Source organism: Myotis nattereri (genome assembly GCF_964212035.1).
Source record: "Myotis nattereri genome assembly, chromosome: 8".
Lineage (NCBI taxonomy): Eukaryota > Metazoa > Chordata > Mammalia > Chiroptera > Vespertilionidae > Myotis > Myotis nattereri.
In genome coordinates this window covers 19,348,502-19,370,438 of record NC_138083.1, presented here as the reverse complement: position 1 = coordinate 19,370,438, position 21,937 = coordinate 19,348,502, and the positions used below count along the sequence as shown (strand labels likewise).

General features: G+C 41.8%; 1 protein-coding gene across 1 annotated transcript in view; it reads left to right on the top strand.

Moving 5' to 3' along the window:
• Window positions 1-21,937, top strand: part of PCSK2 (proprotein convertase subtilisin/kexin type 2) — a 257,323-nt gene that overhangs the window by 139,380 nt on the left and 96,006 nt on the right. The window contains exons 3-5 of the mRNA XM_081096978.1: window positions 3,858-3,971; window positions 6,283-6,391; window positions 12,156-12,193. Of these exons, the coding sequence (XP_080953104.1) occupies window positions 3,858-3,971; window positions 6,283-6,391; window positions 12,156-12,193 (261 nt within the window). The remainder of the gene's footprint in view (window positions 1-3,857; window positions 3,972-6,282; window positions 6,392-12,155; window positions 12,194-21,937) is intronic.

The window sequence follows — 21,937 nt, the reverse complement described above, 5'->3', positions numbered from 1 at the left end:
AGAACCCAGAAAAATAAAAGCAATTGATGGTATTACATGGTACTGTTGTGGCAGGGGGGATAGAATTGTTTTCCAGTTATTTAAGTGTAATAAGTAAAAATATGTCTTAAATGTGTTCATCTCTCTTGAAATTGTAGCTGTGGTTTTCATTGAGGTCATGAAGATAAAGCCCTCTGCAGTCTTCTGAGGCCTAATTTTTAGTAGCACAAGATGCATAATTTCAGACAACGGAGTCCTGCTCTGGTGCTCCCGAGTTGCAAGGAGGGTGGCATCAGAGGGTCACATTCCAAAGCATCACTGGTCTCCATTAAAACCTAATTTATGAAATTGAAAATTAATCTTATGGAAATGGATTTAAACAGTTTTATCATTTGGATGTACTTGGTCTAATTGACTTGGGAGTAACATAGCTTTAGCTTTCGCTGCTATTGCATATTTAAAAAGATAAAATCTGATGTGCCCTCCTGTGTTTATGCTGCTGGGAAACAACCTACAGATGAGAGCATTCAAACATCCACATGGTAGGTAGTCTGCCCAGCAAAGATCCCAGCAAAGGGAAGCTGCTCAATGAAGTCATTCCTGACGATGAATCCACTGTAACCAGACGCCCTCAGGGCAGGCCAGTAACTGCCTCCTTTAGTGAGGGGAGCAGATAAAGGCCAGGCTGTGGGACCAGAAGGGGAAGATGAGATGGCCAAATCCAGGCTCCTTCCTTCCCAAGTTAACGTGGCACTCTTATTTGAATATAGGTTCTGCCCTTATCCTTGGTTTTGCTTTCCGTGGTTTAAATTACTGGTGGTCAACCTTAGTCAGAAAATATTAAATGGAAAAAAACAATTCATTCTATTTAAATTATGTGCCTTTGTGAGTATATTGAATTCTCATATGCTGTCCTGCTTCAACCAACCCAGGATGTGAATCATCCCTTTGTCCAGTGTGTCCACACTATGTATGCTCTCCCTCACCCCCTCAGTTACTTACTAGCCTTTTTCATTATCAGATCGACTATGGAGGTATCGAAGTGCTTGTGTTCAAATAACCCCTATTTTACTTAATAATGGCCCCAAAGCACAAATAATGCTGGCAATTCAGATATGCCAAAGAGAAGCCCTAAAGTGCTTCTTTTAAGTAACAAGGTATGTGTGTGTAGGAAAAAACACAGTACTCTCCGCTGTTTCAGTCATCTACTGGGGATCTTGGAATGTGGATAAAGGAGGGCTATTGTATTTGCTTTTATAGTATTAAAAAGGTCCTATGAGGGTGTGTCTGGTTCTTTCCAGGTTGAAAACTACATTGACTTGGACATTTTAAATGTTCTACATTAATGCTTACACACAAGCACAGAAACACATATATAAATGCATGGATATATTCTGTGGCAGCTGTGAGAACATGCTGACAGGTCCCTGACAACAGAGAGAGTAATTGACCAGGGACCCCAGCAGCTGCACTCTGAAATCTATTACCGTGTTGGCAACAGGCCACACTGGCCAGGGCTGCTCCAGTCAGTGACTAAGCTCGACAGGAGTACTGAGGTAGACCTACCCCTGGGTGACACAGGGGCCCTCTGACAGCCGACTTTGGATCCCCAACAGCTTTGCCAAACCTTCTTTAGACTACGAGGCAGTCAAGGACTCTTTTGTCCAACTTTGTACACTCTCTTCTCTATGGGGCCAGACTTGCAACACGGTTTCTTGCATTTTCTCTCCTAATAAACTTCTTGCATGTTTAATCCCATCTTGGCATCTGCTTCATATAAACATATTTAAGGTGTCCCCAAAAATGTATACATACATTTTGAGTAATTATAAAGGCATTGTTTATTAAAATACATATCATTTTCAAAATTAAGTTATCAGCTGTTAAAGTGTGTATACATTTTTTGGGACACCCTATATATGCATATATATTTAAATTGGAATCATCTGATGGGCTCTAGTTGTGTCCAAATTTTGCCATTATAAAAATATCCATCTAGCCCCGCCGGCATGGCTCACTGGTTAAGCGTTGACCTATGATCCAGGAAGTCATGGTTTGATTCCCAGTCAGAGCACATGTCTGGGTTGCAGGCTCCATCCCTAGTGTGGGGTGTGCAGGAGGCAGCCAATCAATGATTCTCTCTCATCATTGAAGTTTCTATCCCTTTGTCCCTCTCCCTTCCTTTCTGAAATCAATAAAAATATATTTTTTAAAAATATAACTATCCCTTTTTTCAATGATATTGCTACTTCTTTGGGGGATTTTTACAGAAACTATACCCCAGTGAATGTCTCTTGCTGCAATACCTCCAAAGAACTCACAGAGCAAATGCTAGATTTCAGAGTGTAGCAGCTGGGATCCCTGGTCAATTACTCTTGCTATACCTACCACTTCTTTTCTATATGGATAGCATTTTGGATAGAATTAAGAGTTTTTTTCTGGCAAATGAACCCCAAGCCTTCTGTGTGAATGTGTAGATGGGGAAGTGAGGAGCTACTCCCCCACAGCATTCTTCCACATTCCAGGGAAGCAGGAAGACAGGGGTTTGGGCCACATCTTCAATCTCTTCATTCTTCCCTGCCCACCACCACTCTTGACTTGGACTCTCTCATCACATGTCAGAGTTCTTGATCGCAAGCAACTGGAATAGATTCTGTATCACTTACGCAAAAGAGAATTTGTTGGAAAAGTTTGGGAGCTTACAACCTATGAGAAGCTGAAGGATCAACCCTGAGGGAGCCCCGGGGCGGGCCTGTAGGATTCAGATCCTGGAAGGGAGATACCCACTGAGCCCCTCTGTGGCAAGGAGAGCTTCAGTTTCTTTACAGCAGGCAGGTGCCTCAAATTCCACTCCGACTAACACAGAACCTAGTGGACTCGGTGATGGCTCAAAGTGAGTTTCCCTAAATAAGATTTAGGTGGAAAAAGGACTCTCAAGGAAGATAAGGTGGTAGGACCATTAAGAGAAATAAAGTGATTATATATATATATATATATATATATCCCCTAATATACTGGGGAAATTTGGTAAAAGAAGAAATAAATGTCAGGCAGAAAAATATAACTTAAATAAATAATAAGTTTCCAGCACACACTTTTTTATACATTTGCATAGTCTGTGAGGGTGTAGACGTTCAGAGACTGGCCACAGCTATTGGGTGATCGATTAGTTTTTGCCCAAGTGAACGTTTTCTGATTGAGACAGAGCCTAACTGTTGCCAGGAGCCTGTTTGAACTATTTCGGCTCCTCAGCTTTATTTCTGTCCAAGGGCTTGGGGTTCTGTTTTACTGTCCAAAACGGAAGTGTTGTCATTGCAAGGACAGCAGCACCATCCATCAGTTTCTCTTCAAAGGTCCCTCGCTTACCTTCTCCAGCTTTGCTGTGGGCTTACTGGCTCTCCACACAGGTCTTTTGTTTGTTTGTTTGTTTTTGTTTTGGGCTTATTCCCAAATGTGATAGCACAGTACTATCAACAAATGGAAAGGCTGAGAAGCCCTCCAGAAAAAATGATCAATGAGGTTTCATTCTCTCCCTCCCTGAATCCATATCACTCTCTTTTCCTTCATAGAAGTGTTCCTTTGCTTCGTTTTCTTTCTCTTAATGGCCCTACCACCTTACCTTCCTTGAGAGTGCTTTTCCCATCTAATTCTTATTTAGGGAAACTCATTTGAGCCATCACCGAGCCTGTTTGCTCACTGCAAGCAGAAGTAGATGCCCTTGGAAAATAATCAGAAAGTGAGAGTGTATATGAGATGAGCTTAGCTTCGGGTGAGGAAAAATAATACTTCAGATACAAATGAAACTTGAATTCATGGAAATAAATTTCAAAAGAGGAATGTTTAGGTTGATAGGTAATGTGCCAGTATTGTCATTCCAGGTAAAGATGGCCTTGCAACAAGAAGGATTCCAACGGAAAAAGCGAGGGTATAGAGATATCAATGAGATCGATATCAACATGAATGATCCTCTTTTTACAAAGCAATGGTATCTGGTAAGTGTCTCTGTATTGTTCCTAACGTTTCTCATTTTGAGACTTCGGATACAAAATGCATTTCCATTTCCTCATTATTCTTTGGGACATTAGCCAGCATCCGACTCTGTGAACTGCTCTGTCCCCTCTGATCTGTATTGATTTTCTAGCACCACCCAAGCATCTCATTCCTTAATCTGCTTTCTTCTTAACTGCTAAGTAGCCATGGCCTCCTAGGGTCAAAGCAACTACCCAAAGCAGATCAGGTTCTCCCAGACTCTGAAAAGTGCCCCAATGTATGAATGAATGAAGATGCAAAAACATGTAAAGGTCAACTCAAAGGTCTGGGAAGAGTTATGTGCGGTCTCAACCGTCAGAGTAACAGTAGGACATGATGAAACCACAGACATAAGACAAGAATCAGGTGACTACACAAGAGAAAAGCAAGAGACTTCAAAAACTAAAGTAGCAGAAGTAGCATCTGCTACTGCTACATCTATCAGTGTTTCCTCAAATAATGGCAGGAAATCAGTTCCATGGTACTTAACTGATGCAGGATTCAAGGCAGGGAAACCCACCTGTCTGGTAGTGAATATTTTCTGGCTCACCAAGAGTCTGTCCATTTGGATGGGTTGAGTTATATTGAAAAAGTGCTCAAAGCCTCCAAGCAAACCAAACTGCAGGGCATATAGAGGGAAAATGAGTGACTAATTTATCAATGTGAGTGAAGCTTTATTTAAGATTAAAATATGTTGAGCAAAAGAGAAAATAAATGATGACCCATGGGCTGCTACTTTATAGGAATACACCACAAACCCCTCTCTTGGGGCTTTAGAACTTGACTATGCCTTATGCCCTTATGCTTTGGGACATGGAATTCTAAAAATTCCATTTGGGTAACTAAATAAACTTATGTGTACAGTCAGCCCTTCATATCCACGGGTTCCACATCCACAATTCAACCAACTGGGGGTTGAAAATATTTAAAAAATAATCCCAGAAATTTCCAAAAGGCAAAATTTTAATTTGTTACATGCAGAGCACTATGCTGAATCCACAAAAATGAAGTGTAGGCATATCTGGCTGTAACCTATATGCAAAATGTAAGTTATATACAAATACCAAACCATTTTATGTAAGGGACTTGAGCATCCATGTATTTTGGAGTTCTGTAACCATCCCCTCAATACAAAGGGATGACTATATTAGTCAGAATAGGCTATGTTTCTTGCAATAACAACCCTCAAATCACAGTGGCTTAATAAAATCAGAGTTTCTCACTCATGCTATGCCACCAATGTTTTGTAATCCATCAGGGACTCAGGCAAATCAAACTCCATCTCCACTCCATCTTGATCCCTGCTTTCATGAGCACATGAGGGAAAGGAAGGGCCAAATTGCACAGTGGTTCTTAAAGCTTCCACATAGATGTGACAGATGACACATAAGCTCATATTCTATTGGCCAAAATCAGTCACATGGTCATTCTCACTTCCAAGGGAATGGAGAGGCATAATCTTAACAAATGCCTAGAGGAGAAGAGTGGCCATTTTTATGAAGAGCATTATGACATTCACACAATGTTTTAGCAATACTGTAAAGGCCAATTGGCCACTGTGAGTTTCTGCCAATACAAACTCTGATGTCACTATTTTTTTATGACTCATCTTTGAGAAAATCAGCACAGGACAAAGATGCATGCAAAGAGGGTAGTGAGCACATTTATTTGGGATTTTTTTCCTTTGTTTTCCTTTATTTCATCTTTGGATTTTTTAAGGGGGAGAATATGCACTAAAGTTGAGCCAGCTATCTTTAATTCAGCTCAACAAATATTTTTAAAGCAAGATTGGTGTGGTCGTATTGAAATCATAAAGGTAAATAGATCATCTCCCTCTTGTAAAGGATATTGTATATAGTAAGGAAATCATATTCACGTAAGAATAATCCCAAACAATATGTGCTAAATTCAAAATGTGAGGTATAAATCAAGAACTACAAAAGTAAGCACTTAATGCTAAACTGAGGAGGGTTTCTGGAAATGGCAGCTCTACGGAGTTTAAAGATCACAACCTGGTCATAAAAGATGGGAGGATTGAAACTGTGTTTGCATACTTATAAAAAATATAAAGCGTTAACAGTGTATATCAAAAAATTAAAGGAGGCTGGAAGAGGTTGGTGGAGGGATGCCCAGAAGTATTGGTTCAGGGAAGATGTGGCCTCTGAGCTGACCCTGGACTAGCAGACGGCTGCAGAGCATGTGAAACAAACATGTTACACAGGTGCTTTACTCCACCAAACTAATAAGATTCTCTGCTTGGAATTCCTGTACCAGATCAATACTGGACAAGCCGATGGCACTCCTGGCCTTGATTTGAATGTGGCAGAAGCCTGGGAGCTGGGCTACACAGGGAAAGGTGTTACCATTGGAATTATGGATGATGGTGAGTTTTTCAATGCCTTTACAGCATTTGTAAGCCAGTGTGTCTTTGCAGTGCTTTGGGATATAAGAGGGTCCTTCTTTTGGAGGCAGAATAGCCAGATGTTGGGCCTGATAACCATTTATATTGTGGCCAAACTTTCACCTTCCTCCAAATCCATGGCCCTCAAATTTGAGGATACCCTTAACAAATATTTGTTGAATTAATAAATTAAATAAACTGATGAAATCTGATCATCCTGCAACTTTAATTTCTTGTTAAACCACTGCTTATACTTTATCTTAAAACATCTTCCAAACCTCTTTATATTTACCATCTATTTCTCTAGATCCACACTGTCCAATGTACTAGCCACTAGCCATATGTGGCTATTTACATTTAACCTTTAATTAATTGACACTAAATAAAATTAAAAATTCAACTCCTAGCTTCATTTCAAGTTCTCAATAGCTACATGGATCTAGCAGCTGCTGAAATTCAAGCCAAAAACTCCATTTTTATCATCACAGAAATCTATAGTAGACGTGTGGCTCTAGATCCATGAAATAGCTTTTTAGCAGCAGGATTGGGCTTTGGAGAATTTTTTACTTTATTGTTACTTTCAGAAGGAGCCCTTGTAAAGCAGACTTTGATAACATTTTATGATGCATGACCCCTAGAACATATTATCCTATCCCAAACACCTGCCCGATAAAGATTTAACAGAGCTTTATTTTCGATAGTTTTTGATATGAAAGCCAACAGGTCGGGTGAATTGTTTTTCTAATGGCACATGTCCTTGGCTCTGCCAAGATCCTGGAGCATCTCCGCCCTGCAGTCACCTCATTGGGGATGTACTATCTGGGCCTTCATTAGCTGTCTGGGTCTCCCAGTACAAGTGCCACTGTGCAGTTTTGGCCCAATTACATATAAAGACTAGACAAAGATGAAACGGCGGAGGGAGCCTCTCCCTTCTGAAGATCCTCAAAGAACACCATGTTCTCTAAAGCAAGCCTTTGAAACAGAATTGATGGGAAAACAAGGGTAGCCAGAGTGATTAAAATTGCTGCTGTCTTTGTGTGGGCTCATTAAATAGCAACATAAAAACAATGCCTCCCTGTTTTCTGAAGTGTTCCACGTTTTGAAGTGGATGTAAAAGCTTTCTCCAGCAGCTGAGGGTTTTCACAAGAAGAAAGGAGCTCTGCACAGGAGTGTCTGTGCACCGTGCCTGGAGCTGAGACAGTCTCTTCCTTCCTAATGTTTTGCTTTAGAAACTAAAGCGGCTGACGCCAGCTCACCCACGAGAAAGAGGCACCTAGGTTTGGGGAAAACCTGCCTAGGACATATTGTAATGACCATTTCATACAGCATATCTACTGTGGACTCCCTGTTGGGTATCAGAGAAGCACCCTAAAAGTGGCACCACAGTGACAATAGACAGGCACACTGCTCTTATGAAACCTCCATCAGCCCTATGATGCCTACTTCAGGACTCTTTAACTGTAACCCCCTCGCTTAAGTGTCCATCGTCCCTTCCAAAGATAGCAAAGATGACTCCAGCCTTTGCTCCATGTTTCCCGGCTTGCAAGGCCAAGTCCTTCAGAAAGTTTTGACAGAATTTGATTTGTGTTATTTCTTCTGCTGATCAGTGGCTATTGGGATTCCAAAAAAAAAAAAAAAAAAGCAAATTCTCTGCTTCCCAATTAAAACTCCTAGCTTCTCCATTGTTTTGGTCACCTACTAATGCAGAACAAATCACCCCAAAATTAAGTGGCTTTAAATAACCACCATGTTCTTTCTCACAGTTCTGTGGATTGCCCAGGCTCAGCTGGACAGTTCTGCTGCTGGCCTTTCTGGGGTCTCTCATGCAGTTGGAGTCAGAAGACGGCTGGGACTGGATGCAACTGGAGGCTCCCTCCAGCTCCATGCAGTCCCAGCCTCTCCACTCCATGTGGAGAGGTAGATGGATTTTTACAAATGGCTCAGAGTTCCCAAGAACAGGCATTCAGATGTTGGCTGGGCTGTGGTCATCAGAAGGCTTGACTGAGCTGAACATCCAAGATGGCTAATAGTTGATGCTGGCTGCTGCTGGGGCTCAGCTGTCAGAGTGACTACACATGGGATTCTCCCGTGGCAGCCTGCTTCCTGAAGAGTAAGCAAGTGTCCAAAGGAAACATGTAGAAGATGCCTGGCCTTTTTTGACTTACCCTTGAAAGTCATATCTTCTATAACTTATTTGCGGAAGCAACCACAGCCCAGTCAGACTGAAGAAGAAAGAATAGACTTACCTCTAAATCAGGGAGGAGATGACCTTGTCATACTGTAGAATACCGTATGGGATCGGTGATACTGAACCACCACCTTTGAAGATACAATTAATCCATTGAGGTCTACTCCTCAGCAGCATATAAGTCCATAGGGATGGTGCAAGGGACTAGCTTTCTTAGAACAATGAAAGTAACTGGGCTTAGGACCAGTAATACATCTCAACTGAACTATTGCCATTCTAACTAGGAAGATGTACAGGGAGCTCCTTGCTAATTCCCTGCAGTCTCTGGAGCTTCCTGGGAATTTGGACTATTGTGGATTAGACTTCAAACTAGCGGCAGATACTAATGGTTTATGAACAAAAATATAACCAAATATTTTTAATCTGTGCCCCACATTCATTATAATTGGCTGATGAGTAGGTTCCCCCACAGATCATGAGCCATAGCTCAGGTTCAGTGTCCAAACTGTCTGTTTTTTTCCAGGACATACATAAGGTCTATCAGTCATTGTTGAAAATAAACAAATACATGAAAAATAAGATTGAATATATTATTAATACAAGAAGTGAAAAAATAAGCTGATTTAGAAGATGTATTCAGTATATTTCCCTGAATATAAAACATACAAAACTCTTAAAATACTATTTAATTACCAGGTTATCATTTTCTTGCTTCAGTTCATTTCTATTTTTCTGGATCGTGTCTGTCATCCTTCACAATTCTATAAATAATACTTTCTTTCTCAGACTAAAGTCTGTATCTGTTCTCACTTAACACCTGGTCTACCCCATAACCTAATTAAAGATGTTTTATTTAATTGGGCTAAATTTATCTTTTCTTAATTCTAATTTCCTTCTGGTCTCAGATTACCTCTTTGCTTCAATATTTTCCCTTCACAGAGAAGAGACTACTATTTCTCCAAAAATTCCTCTTCTAAACAACTTGCGCTCTCAGAACATGGAGTCATGTTTTAAAAATTGACTCATTGCTAGAAAAAATGTTCTCTGTGTGTGCATCTGTGTGTTTGTCATTTTTCTTTTGCCTTACCTGTATGTTACAACATTTTTTGCCTAACAACGAGATCACAAAATTTAACAAATTTTAGCAAATATATACAACAATTTAATTCCAACACAACATTCTAAGACAGCGGTTCTCAACCTGTGGGTCACAACCCCTTTGGGGGTCAAACGACCCTTTCACAGGGGTAGCCTAAGACCATCGGAAAACACATATATAATTACATATTGTTTTTGTGATTAATCACTATGCTTTAATTATGTTCAGTTTGTAACAATGAAAATACATCCTGCATATTAGATATTTACATTACAATTCATAACAGTAGCAAAATTACAGTTATGAAGTAGCAACGAAAATAATTTTATGGTTGGGGGTCACCACAACATGAAGAACTGTATTAAAGGGTCGCGGAATTAGGAAGGTTGAGAACCACTGTTCTAAGACAGTAGTTTTTTCACTCTGGTTTCTCTTCAGATGGCATAAATCTTTCGCCTTTTACTAAGACAGTAGTTTTTTTAAATGTTCTGTTCTTCAGCATTATCCATATACCTCTAGCGATATGCTAGATAATGGTACTAATGATGAGGATAGAAACATAATTTATCAAGCATCTACTACAAGCTAAACACTCTTGATGAATTGGCTCTAATCCTGAAAATTGCTTTGCAAGGTAAATAATATCTCTATTTTAAAGATGAAAAAACTGAGGTTCCAAGAGATTATGTCATTTAGCCAAAGTCACACAAATATTACAGTGTCTGAACCTGAAATGGTACTGGATCTGTTGGTCCCATGGCCCAGGCTCATCCCCAACACAACCTAAACTTACCATCTCTAAATTAGAGTCCAGAACATGGGTCTGCAAACTTTTAAATATTTGTCTTTAAGGCTTCTAACCCCTGTCTCTCTGCAGTCCTTGAGAGAGAAATAGGGAGAGGGGGAGGAGGAGGAGGATATTGGGCAGGAAGTGGCCAGCTACACTCTCCCAAGATATAGAAATCAACATGATAACAGTAATTGTTTCAGATGTCAAAATATCAGCAGCAAGATATGAAACATGTTAGAGCAGCTTTCCCGAGAACAGTGATTGCCAATCTAAAAAGTACTTACCAGAAATGACTTGTGCAACAAAAAAAACAAAGGAAAACTTTTTTTACAAATACAGTTGACCCTTGAAGAGTGCTGGCTCGGACTGTGTGGGTCCACTTATACGTGGGTTTTTCTATTGGTCAGCACAGTTCAAACTCGCTTTCTTCAAGGGTCAACTGGTGGTTGGGAATCCACATACGTGGAGGACCGACTTAAGTTATATGCAGATTTTCAACTGCCCAGGAAGTTGGCTCCTCTAAACCTGTTGTTCAAGGGTCAACTCTATACATCCTGATATAAGTTCCTTTTTGCAGAACAAAGCTATAGCTGTGACCTGACTTTGGTATGCATGCAGTAAAGATGACAGCTATACAAGAGGCTGAATAATACTTCTGGCTTTTAAATATTGCAACCCAACAGAGTTGTTAAATGCCACCATTACAAGCACACCACACTGTTCTCACCTCCACTAGATCAAGAAGAAAACAAGCATATAGAAGCCACGCACTTTCCCTGAAGTCATGCAGTCAGTTGGCAGCGTGGCTGGGATTCAAATTCGAATCTTTGATTCCAAAACCTACACTTACAACCATTATACTAGGTAGTGCAGGAGCCTGGCTGGTTTCTTGGAGGGCTAGGTGCTCAGATGAAATGAAACTGCAATGATTATATGGCTCTCAGACCTGGAGGAAAACTTCTCAATTTGTCCTTGAAGTTCCAGGGTGCCTTCTGAGGCTCCCGAGTCTGATGGAGGCTAGCCACTCATGGACCTTAATTCTACCACTGGAATGACTATTGGGCAACAAGGTAGTCCACATGCAGGAGGAAGCACAGGACCCCTGCAGGGCGACTCAAGGTCTCAGCTTCCAGGAAAGCCACATTCCGGAAAAACAAGTATCACCTCCCACTTGGGACGCATTGCAGGAGACCATTTGCTCTTCACCTAATCGCTTTTCTTGCCCAGCTATGTTACTCTTATTACTTCTATGCCAGAGAACCCTCTACTAATCCATTGCTTTCCCTCCCTCGGGCCAGTTTCATTTCAAAAAAAAATGCCTGTTGCTGCTTTAGAAATGTCAGGATTTCCACAAATCTCTCTTGCATCACTGCCCTGATGAGTCATCAGTCTTAAACACACTAAGCCCCTTTGTGCTGACATTTACAGCAGAAGTGTTATCCTGAGGCTCCAAGCTCTAATTGGCTTCCCTCCTCCAATGCATCTGGTGGCAGCTGTCTCTTCATTTGGGCGGTGCAACCCACCCACCCTCACTCAGGAAGCGAAACACAGGCTGGGGCCTCAGGCACAGTGTATCCTGGGTGCAGCACATGAGATCTTTCTAGAGCAGCTTTCCCGAGGACAGTGGCAGGTATTAACCTTTCACTCCTGTGCTATTGTCTTTTCACAGGGATTGACTATCTCCACCCAGACCTGGCCTCGAACTACGTAAGTACAAGCTGACCTGTGTGGGGAAACATGTGCACCTTAGGTGTTCTAGTGTCCCTTGTTATTAGGAACATACACATGCACATTTACACATACATGCATGCACATGGAACACACACATGTGAACACGTCCATGCATGCACAGGCATGCACACTAAAATTGCCCATCTTGTTAGAGCCACAGCTCAGGCCAAAGACAAACAGAGAGGGTATGGAGCCTAGAAGCAGAAAAAAACTGGTGGCTTTCTAAGAAGAAAAGCAGGAAACTTGAGGTCTGAAAGGTACAGGGCGGGGCAAATACGAGGGAGATTTAAAATCAACTCTAGCTGAGGATAGTAGTATTGAATTGAAGGGTGGAAATGAGCCTGTTGGGTTTTTGCTGGGTGAAACTGATGGCAAAATGCCAAAAACTGCAGCAACTCGCATTACAACCATAGCTGTATGAAAGCAAGAACATCATCTTTTTTATTATTTCTGTGTTTATGAGCCCTGCACACTGACTTGCCCCCACAGCACTGTGTAGAGCATTTAGTTTCCCTTGACAGGTAATAAATATTAACAGAAAGGCATGGGAAATGCTGTTGGACTAAAACCACATGCTCTGACTTTGACCCAGCAAGTCACTCTGCTTCCCTGATGAAACCTACAAAACCTTTAAAGATAAGTGATCCCTTTATTTTAACCCCAGGGGAGCCTCTATTCGAGCATTGGTGTGTTCACTTAAAATTATCTAAACTATTGCTAAGCCATACTTCTATAAGCTGCAGAGCTAAGTATTCAGAACGTTATTTTAGTAGCTGAAGAGGTCATACTGAAGAGAACATGAACTTCAATAGAGAAGTGTTTTGGGATCAACATCCTGGGTCATTCACCCGAGAGCAGTGATGGCGAACCTGTGACACGCGTGTCAGAGGTGACACACGAACTCATTTTTTTGGTTGATTTTTTCTTTGTTAAATGGCATTTAAATATATAAAATAAATATCAAAAATATAAGTCTTTGTTTTACTATGGTTGCAAATATCAAAAAATTTCTACATGTGACGCGGCACCAGAGTTAAGTTAGGGTTTTTCAAAATGCTGACACGCCAAGCTCAAAAGGTTCACCATCACTGCCCTAGAAAGTGTGTATCGACAATGCAAAAAGAGAACAGAGATTTTCCACGTGTCCAGTGCATTGAGCATTAGGAAACAGAGCACCCATGGGCCGGGTTTCTCTTTACTGCAGGAGTCTTATAAATCTACAAGAGTATACATAGGGCTGAGCATCTTTTTAATAATTAAAAAGAAAATTAAATGAATCATTGGCACCGTCCAGACAAAGTGGGCCCAGAGAGACATGACAAAAATTAATCCGAAGCTCTGTTCCAAGAGATGAGACTCCACTCCTCTAGACAAGACAATAAAGAACCACTTATGAGTTGCAGGCTCCGCCTCAGTGGTCCATCCGCAGAGTCTAAGGAAACATTTCTCCTCGCCTTCCTGTGTCCTTTCTCCCCTCCTGCAAACACACGTGGAGCTGTCTGCCTGGCTGTCCCTTTTGCCTCCTTAAAGGGACTGCCGCACATAGAGCCTTGTTTGCCTCCTCTCATGCCATCCCTTTCTCTGTCTCCCCAATAGCTGCAGGGCTCTGGAGAGTTCTCCCAAAGAGAGATTGAGAAATGCTTGGGTTGTGTTTTCTCCAGCGCTGTGATACCCACAGGCTTTTCTTACACAGAAATGGCAGGGATGGTAGCCTGTGGAGGTGCACACAGAGACATTATTAGTATTCTCCCCTGGCTGCACAGGCTTCCTGCCATCTCCAGGACCCAGCACCTCGCAAAGCTGCCAAACAGGGCTCTGCTCACTTTTGCAGACCAGTGTTGCTCCATCTTGCAGCTTGTAGGACTTCAAGGTCAGGTGTCCGCTGGTCGGGCTGGAAGACCTCTCACTCCTGCCAGTCCAGTCCCCACCAAAGCCACTTACACGGGGACTAACCTGGGCCTCCTTCCCTGCTCTCTGCCCAGCCCCGCTGTTTCTGTGAAGGGCTGATCCCAATACCAATTGTCAGATTAAAAGAGATAATAATTCAAGAGGGGAAAAAAAATTCCCTGGGGCTCTGATGAACTGCAGATACAATGCTAATTAACCTGGAGATTCTGCCAAAACCTGTAAGCTGAAATGGGAAAGTAAAGCATCCAAATTGAAAGGTACTAGCTCCTCTCAACTCTGTGATATCAGAATATACCTGAAAGACTCCGTGGGTTCTATGAGTGTCGTGTTCATTTCTGGGTGCGTATTTTTAATGAAACTGGGCTCTGTGGCATATACAGTATGCCCCCTTCCACCTGATACCTCAAGAACACTTTTATATCATTAAATACTCTTCAAAACATGATTATAGGGCTATACAGATTTTACTCATGCTGCATTGTATTTAAATACTCCAATCCCCAATTGTTGGACAACTAAATTGGTTCTAATGGGTGCCTCATTCCAAGAGGAAGAGTGACAGATAGACAAGGTACCAGAGAGGCTCTGAACTATAGCCTACTAAGAAAAGCTGAAAGATTGGGGATGGGGGAGGGGGTTGACAACTTAAGAGGCACATTAAATATGTTTTCTAATAGTTCCTATTCTCCAATGCTCTATGTGGGATGAGGCATTCAACTAATTCAGTAATTTCTCCCAAGAAAATTCCCACCAAAGGATGACAACTGCAGGAGAAAGATTTTGGTTCAGTTAAAGGAGGAACTGTCTAATGATTAAGGTTGATAAATAAAAGGAATTAGCTGTCCCATTAAGTAATGAGTTCTCCATATCTGAAAATGTTCAAGAGGAGTTTTGCCCTGGCCGGTGTTGCTCAGTGGTTGGAATGTCAATTGGAGCACCGAGGGGTCTTAGGTTTGATTCTGGGTCAAGGGCATGTGCCTGGGTTACAGGTTTGATCTCGGCCTGGTCGGGGTTCATGCATGAGGTGGCCAATAGATGTGTCTCTCTCACATCAATATTCTCTCTCTCTCTCTCTCTCTCTCTCTCTCTCTCTCTCTCTCTCTCTCTCCCCCCCCCCCCCACCCCCCACTCTCTCTAAAAATCAATGGAAAAAATATCTTGGAGTGAGGATTAACAAAAAAAAAAAGAGGAATATTGATGGCCAGTTGGCAGGTATGTGTTGTTGAGGAGATGACAATGTCTACACTAATCTTAGAGCAGATGACATCTAAGAATTGAACAGAAACTTCAATACAGAGGAAGGTCCTAGTCTTCAATATTTATTAAATACTTGGAACCTTACAAAAATTATGTAGCTGATTACAAATTTTGTAATATAATATTCTCTCACCCTGGCTGGTGTGTCTCGGTTGGTTTTGGATTCGAAAGGTTTTGGATTTGACTCCTGGTCAAGGCACATACCTAGGTTGTGGGTTCAGTCTCTGTTTAGGCTGCATACTGATTGATGTTTCTCTCTCTCTCTTTTTTTCTCTCCCGTTTTGTCTCTCTAAAATCCTTGGGTGATGATTAAAAATGTTTTCTCTGTCTTTGGTATAAGTGAGAAAACTGAACATCAAGTACCTCATTCTTAATTCCTCAGCAGAGAACCTGAGCCTGAATTGATTTGTTCAGTCTCTGTGTCTCTCTTACTCTGTGTAGAGACTGACAGCTTTAAAGCTACTAACCAACTTTATCATCTTTATTTTTAATTGAAAATTTTACACTATAATTAACAGAATGAGGATGGCAAGTGGAGTAGACCTGCCCAGGAGAACAATGAAATCAGTGGACGGTGATAAGCTCAAAAATTGTTTGAGCAAAGGATTAACAGACAGCTTCACACCTTGTTAGGTGACTTAATGGTTTGGATGTGATAGGCTAGCCTGGTGCCCTCCTAGTGAAATGTACTTTGGGGAGGTCTGTGTTTGAGTTCCTTCACAAGCAAACCTGAGACAAGGGTTTGAGTGCAAGTAGTTTATTTGAGAGGTGATCCCAGGAAGCAAGAATAGAGGGAGTAAGGAGTTATGGAAGGGGAAGCAGCTAATAAATGGTACATTATCAAACCAGGGAGCGGCTGGAACTTCATCCCACTGGGAAGTCGGAGACAGTGTAGAATAAGTGCCAGTTATCCCACCCAGGACGGGATACCCAAGGAAGTGGGAGTATTTTTACAGCAAATTCTGTCAATCATTGGTTGAGGGCTGGTCCCAGGAAATGTTAAAATCCCAGCACATCCTACCTTCCCACAGCCCTTGTCAAAGATGCAGGTACAGGTAGCCAGAACTCACCAGGGTGATAGGCCAAAGCTAAATGGGCTGGGTGCTGGCAACATTTGCCTCGGTGAGGATGACTTGGAAATTTATTAAGGGTTAAAATAAACAGAAATGGGCTGTGTTGGGGAAATTCCTTTTTGCTACAGATTATTTTTAGTGAGAAGTAAAAACTCTAGCAGAGGCTTTTAGACAAAAATTTCTTCATAATCAAACTAGACACACTGTTTCCCAAACAAGAAATGTTTTCAAAGCTTGTTTTTTTCCATATATTTAAAGAGAAGATGCCCTAGCTGGTTTGGCTCAGCATCAGCCTGGGGACTGAAGGGTCCCGGGGTTCGATTCTGGTCAAGGGCACATGCCAGGGTTGCAGGCTCGATCTCCAGTAGGGGCCCTGCAGGAGGCAGCCGATCAATGATTGTCTCTTATCATTGATGTTTCCATCTGTCTCTCCCTCTCCCCTCCTCTCTGAAATCAATAAAAATATATTTTTTTAAAAAAAGAAGAGATGAGTCAGAGTATACTGGTAGTCTGGTGTTCTTTCTATTTAAACTGAGAATTAAAATCCTTTGAAAGCTGCAAATCAATATATAAATGTAAGTTGTTAGTGTTAATTTAATTCAACAAATCTACATTAAATCTGTTGAGAGTTAGAAGTAAAGGATAATAATAGCTGCTTGAAGTATTACTCTATTGTCCTATGATTGGATTTAATCTGAGGGATCTAGTCTCACTGATAAATGCTCCCTATCCCAAATAATTAAAACTCTCCTTTTTCCATCCCGATAGTAATAACATGAAACAAGTATTTTAGACCAAGTCTAAACCAGAGTTCCTTTACCCCATCCTCTCTGTGCGAATGGTCTGGATATATCTGATCTCTGTGCATTGGACCTGCTATGTCCACACCCCAGAGGAAGAGAGAGAAGCCTGACTCAGGTGTTCTCCAGAGAAGCCGGCGGTCAGTAAGGACACTGGTGTGGGACGTATCTCACAGGGGAGGGGCTGGCAGGCAGGGAGGTTGTTCATCTCTTTACCATGTGGCCCCACTCAGTGATGTTCACAGCACTGGTCCAAGTCCAAGTCTTCAGGAATAGAGGGCTACTTCGCCAAGAACACAAGAATTGTGATTGAGGGTCAGGTCCCGCAGGGTGGGTGTGAGTGGAGCCAAACACCTCTGCTTTGCCCAAAGCCTTCTCTGCTGAAGCTACAAAAGTGAAGAAGTGGCTAGTGGTTCTGTAAAATCCAAAGAGAGTCGTCTTGCTGTGGGTGGGAGTTTTCTCAGAAGCAGACCTGAGATAAGCATTGGAAAGCAAGTAGTTTATTTGAGGGGAGAGGGAGGGATACCCCAGGAAGTACCAGCTGGGGAGAAAGGAAGCTATTCCACAAGGAAGAGCAGCTGAGAAAGGGTTTGTTACAAAGCCTATTACTACTGAGAGCAAAGGCGCATGCTCTCACCACAGAACTCTGGGAAAGTGTAGACAGAGCCACTCAAAGTTATCCATCAACTCTTGTCAATCACTGGTTGAGGGCTGTGTCCCAGGAAAGGTCCCAAGTTAGGGAGGTGGGGGGCTTAACTCCCCAGCTCTTCTGGCCTGCCCACCATGCAAGTAGAATACAGTCAGCAGACAGAGAGAGTCTTCAGGTGGCGAGTTGCAGGTGCTGACAGAGTCGGCCAGCATGCAAGGATGAAGTGCTGACAGTGTGACAGTAATGGAAACTGAGTGTGATGTTTGGCTTCCTGAGTCATAGTTGTGCAACTTGAGACTAACCTATTAAACCTCTTTGAACTTTAATATCCTCATTTGTGAAATGGACAAAATGAGTATCAGGTTTGCTGTGAAGTATCATTGAGATACCATGTGTGTAAGGTCTTCCAGATAACATGCTCAATAAACATTCATTTCCATCTCAAAAGAGCTGAGATTACAACTGTGCACAATGGCTGGTTGTCCTGATGGAGAAGCAGGAGTGTGCCTCAAGAAACGGTGCAATTGCTCCGTGCCCTCCCCTGTAAGCTCAAAGTTCTCAAAAGGGAAGAAAAAGACACCTCAACCAGACTAAGTATAAGATTGAAGCTAGGAAAGCAAAGGCCAAAGAGCAGAGGCTACCAAAATAAAGCTCAAAGATTTATTTGAAAAAACAAAAGGTTTATTTATTTATTTTTAAATTTTATTTTTAAAAGAACATCCAAGTAGCAGAAGATAGAGGGAGAGAGAAGATTCATTGCCCATGGCCAGGAATGTAATGAGAAAGGATGTCCCAGTAGAATTTCTCATCTACTCTTCTCCGTCTCAGCTCTTTGAGCTAAAGGATATTCATGGATATTCATAAGGGAGGCCTAATCCTCAAAGTGGGTGAAAGGATTGTAAAATGGTAATTTTTCCAAATGAAGTTTTCTCCAGGCCAAGGAAATTTCACCTCCTGATGTTTAAGTGATCACAGTGTGGGACACGGGCTTTTGCCCTGGTGACGTGAAGGTTGAACCACTTCTTGAACTAGGACCTCCATCTCTCAGTTTGGAAACTGTGCGTCATCCTCTGAGCAGCTCCAAGATCCTGTGCTGAAATCTGTACAGATTTGGGTGCTCCTCCTTCATTTTTTCCACAAATTCTTGAGTGCAGCAAATGTGGAAGACTGCGTTGACTCCAACTCCTCATCCTTCCCTAGACCTCAGCTTACTGAGGGGCTTTGCAGAACTTCTCTCTAAAAGGGCGAAGTGTATTTCCCACCCCTTGACTTTGAGTGGGGCCATGTGATTTGTTTAAAGCAGTAAAATTACACAGAAGTGTCAGATTGCCAGTTCAGAGGCCTTAAGAGGCCTTTTGTATTCCCATATGCCCTCCTATGCCTCTACCGTCTCCATTAGAAGAGCATGCATGCCCAGGCTAGCCCACTGTACCCAGGAGGAAGATGAGAGACACATGGAGAAGAGCTACCCCAGCTGCCAGAGCCCATAACACAGCCACCAAAGTCAACCCACAGAACTGCAGTAAGAAGCAGAGCTGCCTGGTGGAAGAGCCTTGCCAATACCAGCCGACCCCCAGCCAACCCCTAGAACAGCGGTTCTCCAATGACCCTTTCACAGGGGTCGCCTAAGACCATAGGAAAACACATATATAATTACATATTGTTTTGTGATCAATCACTATGCTTTAGTTATGTTCAATTTGTAATAATGACAATACATCCTGCATATCAGATATTTGCATTACGGTTCATAACAGTAGCAAAATTACAGTTGTGAAGTAGCAACAAAAATAATTTTATGGTTGGGGGTCACCACAACACGAGGAACTGTATTAAAGGGTCGCGGCATTAGGAAGGTTGAGAACCACTGCCCTAGAAGCAAGCAAACCCAGCCAAGATCCACAGAGCTGCCTTGCTGAGCCCAACCTAGATCATCTTGCTCCTAGCTGAACGGTAGACTCATAAGTGACATAAATGCTTATTGTGATATGCTGCTGACATTTTATGGTTGTTTTTATGCAGCAGCTATTACAGTTACCCATGATCGACGCCCTCCTTGGTCCTCCCACAGTAATGGATGTCCATCCTAGCCTAAGGAGAATATAGATTTCTCTGGCCCTACCCCAGACCCACTAAATCAAAATCTCTAGGGCTACACCTTATAACATGGATTTCTTTGAAAACATTCCAAGATTCTGATGATTAATCTCATCATTCATTTTGGCACTTCATTCATTCATTTATTCAGTCAACAGTGCTATTTCCATATGATGGCATAAGGACTAGATCACGACCTCTTTGTAGGAAAGTGTGTGCTTTTTTAAAATGTGTGTCCCCCTTAACGTTTAGCACAGTGCTAAACAGGCATTCAATAAATATTTGCTAAATTGCATTGACTATTAAGCCATCATTCATTCATTGCAAATAAAATCAGGAGCTCAATCATATGATGAGCTCCTATCGTTGATGATCGGGACCTCTAGCATGCAAAACCCTCTCACTCCCAGCTCTCAGTTATCTCATAGGTGATGCCACCACCCCATTCCCATTAATGCATGTCTCTGATGAGAGGAATAGAGGGTCATAGAACTAACTGAGGTTCCCATAGCCAAAGGCCTGGAGAAATATGATTTCAGTGTGGATAATTCACATGCAAATAACCAAGAGCTGTTTCATGTCTGGAATGTGTAGAAGACAGGTTGGTGAAAATGCAGTTACATTTCCAGATGGGAAAGGCCTCTGACCAAGTCTAATGCTCTTTGATTCAGTCCAAAATTTGGAACATTATTTATAATCCAGAGTTGCTATTTCACCAACAAAAGCTCACCTCTAAGGACCTGTACTTTTCCATTCTTTTGATGGGTTCCTGAAAGATAACTATCTTTGAAGAGAGGCCTCTGGAGCACTCTGAAGGGCTGCCAGCGTGGAGCCTGGAGAAAGTGACTTTGAGCCCAGCAGCCATGTGCACACCAGGGCTCCAGGTGGCAAGTGGCCGCCATGATGAAAGGGCAGCTGCTGGAGATGGGCCCAGTCCTCAGCCCTGGATGACTCAGCTGCTGTGAAGTATTGATTGCATGCATTGCTCCAGGCTTTTAGTCTGATTAATATTTAAATAGAACACATTAATATTGCATATAAAATTGAGGTTTAAACAACCTTTGTACCTTATTAAAAGGAGAGGCTGACTTTTTTTGATGTCACATCATAGTAGCACTTTATCATGAGGAGGCCACACTGAATACTGGAAATAAAAATGTTTTAATTATCTGGACAGACCATCAGTCAGATGACTATCACCTGACTCAAGCCATGTAGCAGAGGAATGTGCCCATTTTTACAGGAATATGCTTTGATATAAAAATGGGAGAAAAAAATTCAATTCAAATGGAACTACTTGTTTGGACCTAGACTTACAGCTACAGGTGAAAACAAAGAAAAAATCTGGTTAATCAATTTTTCCACATTGCTCAGTTGACTACTTTTTGTTCCATTGAATCTAGTGGGCATTTAAGACACTTCTACTAATTTTCTACTGTATGAAAAATTCTAGGTGAGGGACCTGGATTATAAAATGTGAAAAATCTGGTCCCTACACTCAGGGATTTCGAAATTCAGTAAGGGAGACACACATGTGAGTATATAATTACAACATACTGTGCTCAGGGCTGTCCTGGAAATAAAAGCACCACCCACTATGAGAATGTGGCAGGCTAGAGACAGGAAGATATTTGAAAGCACATTAAAAACATTTTTTCACATTGCTACAGCCTATGAATTAATCTAGACCAGCGATTTTCAACCTTTTTCATTTCATGGCACAAATAAACTAATTACTGAAATTCTGCAACACCTGACTAGTCAGGTATTGTATATTTTAAAAAATCTTGAAATCACTGACCTAGAAGCTTGATCTCATGATTCTGAACAAAGCGGGGTTGGATTATAACTGTTTTTGCCTCTGGAGATTTGCTTCCACCAAGAAGCTTAGACTAAAATTCGCCCACAATAATAATTTACTCGCCCCAAATTCTCT